We start from the raw sequence: 7197 nt of genomic DNA, 5'->3' as shown, positions 1-7197 counted from the left end.
CCACAAACCTCTATTAACAGAAAACGCACTAGGGGTGAGAGATAATGGGGATGGTACGGTGGTGAAGTTTGGTGGTGGATGACACGCATGCTCATACATCAGGAAATGATTTGCCGATTTGCCCCCCCCCCCGCCTCACTACGGTACTCTCTCTCTCTCTCTCTCTCTCTCTCTCTCTCTCTCTCTCTCTCTCTCTCTCTCTCTCTCTCTCTCTCTCTTTCTTCATCAGCGTGAGCTGGGGAGCATCGGTGCCACTGCTTTAGGAGTGCTTTACGGGACTCAGGGACAGTAAGATACGTTTCTCCCTCCACCCGCCGATTGACGTTTGACTTTTGGCTTTGGTCGCCTTGTCTGTCTCCTGTTGGAGGTGCATCACAACGCCCCCCCCCCCAACCCCCTACCCTCACTCCGTTGACAGGACTCCAGGGTGCCGCATGCAGAAGGGAGAGATTATTCGAAACTGAGGTGATGGGGCAACGGATCTCCCTCCACCTTGCCAGACATAAGCAGGTGCTTGGTGAATGACTGAGGCTGATCGGCCATACGTGAAGTTCACCTCCGGCGCGGGAGAGGCAGGTGAGTATCTGTGGGTCGTCGTTTTTTTGTTTTTTGTTTTTTTTTTGTGGGGTTTTTTGTGACTCTGCCATGTGGCTTATCGACCCGACCTGCTGCGATGCTCGCCAATCGTCAACAACAGCAATTTCGGACGGCGGACTGGATGATTGTCTCCGCACTAGGACTCAGCTCGGGTTCATTGGTGTGAATAAGATTGTCGATTTACGCAACTGTGGACACAACCCACGGGCGCAGCGCTTCATTCATCCCTCGGCCCGCACAGTTCGGTCATATCTGCGCAGGCTAAAGGGGAAAACGAGCGATGTAATTGTGGTGATTTCATCAATGATGACATTATGGCGCGTCTCCGATCTCGCCCCCTAATCGGGTCTGGTCTGCCTGTAACAACACGTGCACGCTCTGTGCGTGTGTGTGTATGCGCGCGTGTGTGTGTGTGTGCGCGCGCGTTTTGGACTGGTCTGCGAGGTACCGAGGTAACCTTGACATGACACACACGTGAACCATAAAAGGATGACGCACGGAACACGCACGTACCAGCAGCATCCAGCGATATCGATTATTTTATTTTTTACCTAGGTGACGCAAAATACGATGCCTTTATATCTACATCTATATCTATCCATCTATATTTATATCTATATCTATCCATCTATATATTTCACACCTATTATGTTTTCAGGAGAACTTCCTTGATGCTTATCAATTTTATTGATTGGTGCTCTTAGGTTAATGATTTCGACATGAATAATACAGGTTATATATTTTATGTTATAGTGACTATGTGTGTGTGTATGTATGTATATATGTGTTTGTGTGTGTGTGTGTGTGTATGTATATATATATATATATATATACACACACATAGTTATAGTATATTATATATATGATATATTATATATAGTTTTATGTTATTGTGACTATATATATATAGTCATTATAACATAAAATATATAACCTGTATTATTCATGTTGAAATATTAACATAAGAGCACCAATCAATAAAAGTGATAAGCATCATGGAAATTCTCTTGACAACATCATAGGTGTGAAAAGTGTATGTCGCCTATTTCCTCTATTTGCACAACCGAATATGGGACAATAGTACAAGGGCCAACGCATCTGCAGAAAGAGGCTATACGTCAGGAGTAGGCTATGGTTGAGAGTATAGTAGGACTTGTAGGGCATATACTTCATTTGCAACAACCATGTGAGAAATTGCAAGCCCTGCTGCATGTAGATCTGCTCCCACCCTGGCTTGGTCTAGTCTGATCAGGTCTTGTCCGTGTTTAGCCTATGTAGCAGACAGCGACTGAAGGGTTTCACAAGGTGTGAAATTGGCTTTTCATGGCAGCAGTAGCAGCAGCAGCATTGCAGAGATAGTCTGCATCATCAACGTAGGTAACTTACAACCACTGACTGAGACACCAGACAGGCACACGAGGGTGGTGGTGGTGGTGGTGGTGGTGGTGAGGCATTTTAATCTCCCCTTCATCATATTCCTCAGCACCGCGATGACGATCACAGCAGCACAGCAGTCTTTATCAGGCATCTTGTGCATCAATGCCATCCGCGAACATGCCACCCTATCTTTATGACTATTTTCCACCAATGTTTATCTGAACGTAGGGTTGTTGTTTTTTTATTTTTTATTTTTTTATTCTTAGTCTGATGCTGATCTGAATTCTGATTCACCACAGAGGGCACAAGGCAAAGAGAGTAAAAGATGTGGATGGAATCCTGTTGTATGTGAGGAGGTGGAGGACAGGGCTGGGGTTATTTCACATTCAGTTCAATCCACCACTTGCTGACTGCACCACCAACACACTGACAAACAGCACCAACTGCTAGTAGTCAGAGCCAAAACTGATATTATAGGTCCCGCCTCCCTCAGCTTAACTAAATCAGACATTTCAATTGGTGAGGTAAACATAATTGGGTCGAGCGTGCAACACGGGTTTTCACATAATTTAATGCAACGTAGGCCTATATACTGTCTGTGCTTGCTCTTTGTACTTGAGAAAAATGTGTATCATCACATTTAAATGGTTTTGAATAACACATATTGTGATTTTAATCAACAGATAAAAATTCTGTAAAATTAGAAAAAAAATACTGCAAGCGTTAGATTATTCTTTTCAACTCGGTTCTATTCCATTCTATTCTGGTGTATAAACTGAAGTCAGACTACAATGATAGAGTCTGTTTGTAAAATTGAATAGGATATGGTTGGGTTACCCAAGGCTGATAGATATATTCTTTGGGGAAATACACACATACATACATACATACATACATACATACATACATACACACACACACACACACACACACACACACACACATATATATATACATACATACACACACATTTATATATATATATATCTTGGACAGAAATGGACAGAAATAATGACAGGACAGTTTAGACTTACAGGTTTGACTATAGTCTCTAGAGACTGAATTGAATTTGAAGCCATGTACAGCCTAATCTGCCTGCATGACTGTACCTCCGTACTGCAGAGGGCCATTACGAGCTTTAGTCTAAGTTAGTCGTCTGTGAAGTAGGACCTTGAGGGGAGAAGTGAGGGGAAAGGGGGGGGGGGTTAACGGGCGGAACAGATGAGGGACGGGAGGGATTAGATGCCGACGGGCCGTCCAGATGCATGCAAAGTGCAGTTAATTCACAATGAATAGTATTGCTTTCACTTGTTATTTTTCATCCATTTGCATATTTGACAGTCTGTCAACAGCGAAGGTCGCCAAAGGGGTCAAAGTTGGCGATACAAACGATGACAGACTTGCAACAAAAAACAAAAAGAAAATCTGACACCAAAAGTTCCAGATTGGAAATGAGCATCTTAAATGCAGCTTTGCATGCTAGTGTAACAGTGTAATGACCACGGATGTGTAGACTCGCTAGCCCTTGGCTAACGGGTCGGGCCCTTGTGTTGACTGGTTAGCGCAGCCGCCCGTGGTGTGGGGAACCCAGGTTCGATTCCCCGGCTGCCCCCTGAATTCTCGCTACATTGGTGGCAGCGGTGGGATCGAAGCCGAGTCCGTGGTCCATCCGTGGTCGTTACAGTGTTACACTAGTCTCTGTCCATCCCCTAACCCCACCGTCTGTGTGTATCAGTCGGGTTAAGGATGGAAGGGGAGAGAGGAAGGGAGAGAGGATGGGGGAGACGCTAGAGAGAGAGACAGAGACAGAGAATGAGAAGAGTTGGAGTGATAAAAAGGCTAATGAGGCAGTAAGCACTCTTATATAACCTTGTCATTGGCAGATAGCTTTAACCTGCCGTGAAGGTCATGTTAACTCATAAAAAGGCATGATAATGACATCGCTCGTCTGCCATTACAGGATTATGTGGATGCCATGGACCCACTATGAACTATCGTGATGTAGAGCTGAATGATGAATGAGCTGAGACAGGCCAAGCTAACAGAATATTTCCTGCCAAAATCGGGACAAGTGGGGAGATGAGTCACTGGTATTAATACCAGGGATCTCAGATATTCGTGATATGAAGCACAAGAGAGAGAGATGTGGGGTGGGGGGATGGTGTTGCTAGTGAGTGTTTGTTAATGTATATGTAACTCAGTTGCCTTCTTTTCCTCCTTTTTCAGGTGCCTGTCTTCCTCTGAGGCTTTACCATGGAGTCCACTCACCTCCTGGGCGGCTCTAAGAAGAGAGTTAAGATTCACCCTCACACTGTCACCGCAAAATACGCCACACAAACCTCCTACTCACCACAACCTGGCATACACACCCACTTCCCTCAGCCCGGGGATGACGGCTACGATGACGCTCCTTCCTTTGAGGATTTTGGCTCCTTCCTGGAAGAGACCTCAGACAGGAAAAAGCTGACGGAGAATAAGGGGTGGCCGAGGACTCTGTTCGGATCCAGGGACAAAGACAAAGATATGCCCCTGAAAGCCCAAGCCCTGGGAGGTGGAGAGGAGAGTGAGGGGGGACCCAGTGGAACAAAGGGACCCGGCAAGGGTGTAGGGCAGCAGCTGGCCAGTTTCGGCGAGGCGTCTGTTTCCGCGTCTCGGCTAACCTGGGTGGGGCTCATTGGCGCAGCGTTGGCCCATGGCTGTCTGATCGTCCTGACCCGCTTGGCCTCTGAGCAGTTCAGCCTCGGCCCCCTGTTTTTGCTTTTGGTTCGGTCCATCGTCCAGCTCCTATCCGTGGCTGTACCACTGCAGAGAGGGGAGAACCCCTTCGGGCCAGAGGGCTATCATCTACGCCTGTTCTGCTATGGTGTCGCCTACTCATTCTCCCTCTGCTGCGCCTACACCTCTTTGACGTTTGTCTCACCCGGAGACGCCACAACCACTTGGCGGCTGGCAACCACAGCGTTGTCCGCCACCCTGGCCTTCCTGCTCCTGGAGGAGAGGCTTGGATTGGTTGACGGCATCACCATAGCAGCAGGGTTGTGCGGCCTGGGGCTGGTGTTGCTTCCTGCAGCAGATGAGAACGCTTCGGACTCACCGACTGACCCAGTTGTGTTCTGGCGGTGTGCCTTCGGCTGGTCTCTGTCGGCATTGGCTGGGCTGTGGATGGCGCTGGCATTGGTCAGCTACCGTTCGCTGAAGGAGCGGGTGGGAGTTGGTACAGCTCTGTTCACCGTCAGCTGGACTGGCTGTCTGCTGGCCCCAGCCTCCATGGCCCTGCTGCAAGAGGGCTGGTCATGGCCCTCCAACAGCACAGCCTTGGTTGTTGTCCTGGCACTTGCTGCCTGCTCAGTGGTGGCTTTCCTGGGAATGACGCACGCTCTCACCCGACTCCACCCAGCCCTGGTCTCTGCCTCGCAGAGCTTGGAGGTACCCGTTGCCATGTTGCTACACCTGGCCGTGCTGCCGTTGGCGCCCTCCTCCGCTGAGGTTGTCGGAAACATCATGGTGGTGCTGAGTGTTTTGTGGTTGGTGGCGATGAAGCTCCTCCCCTCTCGGGGGGGCGGCCGGAGGCAGAGAGAGGAGTATGAGGAGATTCTGGATTCACCCATCAAATAGACACGGCTCCTCTTTCTTTATCCCTTTCTCTGCAATTCTGCGAATCTCTCCATCTGTCTTCTCTTTGGTGTGAGAATCCATGTACATAAGAGACTCGGTGAATGTCTGACGGGGAATTATCTATTTTGGATCGTCCCCTTTGCTTTCGGGAAAAGTGCCAGTATTGTCTTGTCTGTTACAGTGACTGTGATGTGGCATTAAAATCTCTATGGTGAACACAATGCTCTCTCTTTCTGAAGCCTTTCATCTCAAATCTAATCAAGATCTCACAGCTTCCTGTGTGTGTGTGTGTGTGTGTGTGTGTGTGTGTGTGTGTGTGTGTGTGTGTGTGTGTGTGTGTGTTGGAGTGAGTGCGTGCATGTGTGTTGACTGTTTTATACTGTCTCTATTTTATAGGGGTATAATATCATTGACTTTTACCAGCCAACTGAGAGTCTGCCAAGGAATGAGCCCATCTATTGAGCTGCTAGCCACTATAGCAAGAGAGTTGGAGGGGAGAGGGATAGAGCGAAAGAAAATTAAAATATTATTAAATATTATTAAAAATAGGTAACTATTAAATGTGACTGAAAAGTATAACAAGAAAAACTTGAATGGAAATACAGCACATTAAGCAGCGCGGTGCCTCCTGCGGAAATACTATACCCACAATTAAACTAGTATATTATGTATTTCCCCAGAATTGAAGTTAGAAATTCTAACACTCACACATGTGTTTTTCATCTTATACATGTGTTTCATACATGTGTTACATGTGTGTCACATTATATTTCATCAAAATTGTCAAACTCATTCATTTGGCCACATTGATGGCCTACAGGTAACCATCTTAATCATAGTCATTCATGTTGACTATGATGTCACAATTAATTAATTCGTGTGTGAATTAATTGTAAAGCGCTTTGAGTGGCTGTTGCAGCTAGAAAAGCGCTGTATAAAATGCAACTTGATTGATTGTTTGAAAGAGAGCGAGAGAGAGAGAGAGAGAGAGAGAAGGGGAGAAAGTAAAAGAGCATAAAGAGAATAACCCACCCAATAAGACAGGAAAGGGAGATAAATGGGGACGAGAGGAAAAGGATGATGAGGTTGGTGCACAAATAAAAAGGAAGGGAGGAGTCGTCGTGGGGGGGGGGGTTATGTGTGACAAAAAGCAAATGAAAGCGAGGGATGTGGAGTGGGACAGAAAGAGAAGGCGCGAGAGCGAGCGGAGAAAGGAGGGCGTGTTTGATGGAGGCTGTTCTCGGTGGTGGTTCTGGGGCAGCTGGCTGATAATGACCACGCTGTGAGGAGCCCTGTAGCGCTCGCTAGCTCCGATGACTGCCTGTCCAAACAAAAAACACTCTCCACTTCCCCCTGTCTTTCTCTTCCTCCATCATTACTGTCATCCCTCGCTCCCTCCTCTCCTGCTGTTTTGACATCCTTTTCAACCGTCTTCCCCTCTCCCAGAGCCACAAAAAAAAAAAATCAACACGTTGCCAACGAATGCAGATCAGTTCAGGCATGGCATGACAATGCTTTCATCTTCCAGCCAATGAAGTCTTCACACGCGCTGCACAGAGGGAAAAACACATGCAACCAAAAGAGGATGCACTGTTTCAGAGTCTTTGT

General features: G+C 47.1%; 1 protein-coding gene across 1 annotated transcript; it reads left to right on the top strand.

Annotated features, from left to right (window-relative positions):
• The first annotated feature begins 387 nt into the window (after positions 1 to 387).
• Positions 388 to 5780, top strand: slc35g2a (solute carrier family 35 member G2a). The gene is made up of 2 exons (XM_056296422.1): positions 388 to 576; positions 4201 to 5780. The coding sequence occupies exon 2, from the start codon at positions 4228 to 4230 to the stop codon at positions 5587 to 5589; it is 1362 nt and encodes a 453-aa protein (XP_056152397.1). The 5' UTR covers positions 388 to 576; positions 4201 to 4227; the 3' UTR covers positions 5590 to 5780.
• The last annotated feature ends 1417 nt before the right edge of the window (positions 5781 to 7197 follow it).

This window comes from Lampris incognitus, chromosome 16, assembly GCF_029633865.1.
Source record: "Lampris incognitus isolate fLamInc1 chromosome 16, fLamInc1.hap2, whole genome shotgun sequence".
Taxonomy (NCBI): domain Eukaryota; kingdom Metazoa; phylum Chordata; class Actinopteri; order Lampriformes; family Lampridae; genus Lampris; species Lampris incognitus.
The sequence above is the reverse complement of the archived record's forward strand: the minus strand, read 5'-3'. Positions and strand labels throughout refer to the sequence as shown.

What these genes read in the sequence shown, in the direction of transcription:
- slc35g2a (XM_056296422.1), top strand. Translation starts at nt 4,228, where the DNA reads ATGGAGTCCACTCACCTCCTGGGCGGCTCTAAGAAGAGAGTTAAGATT.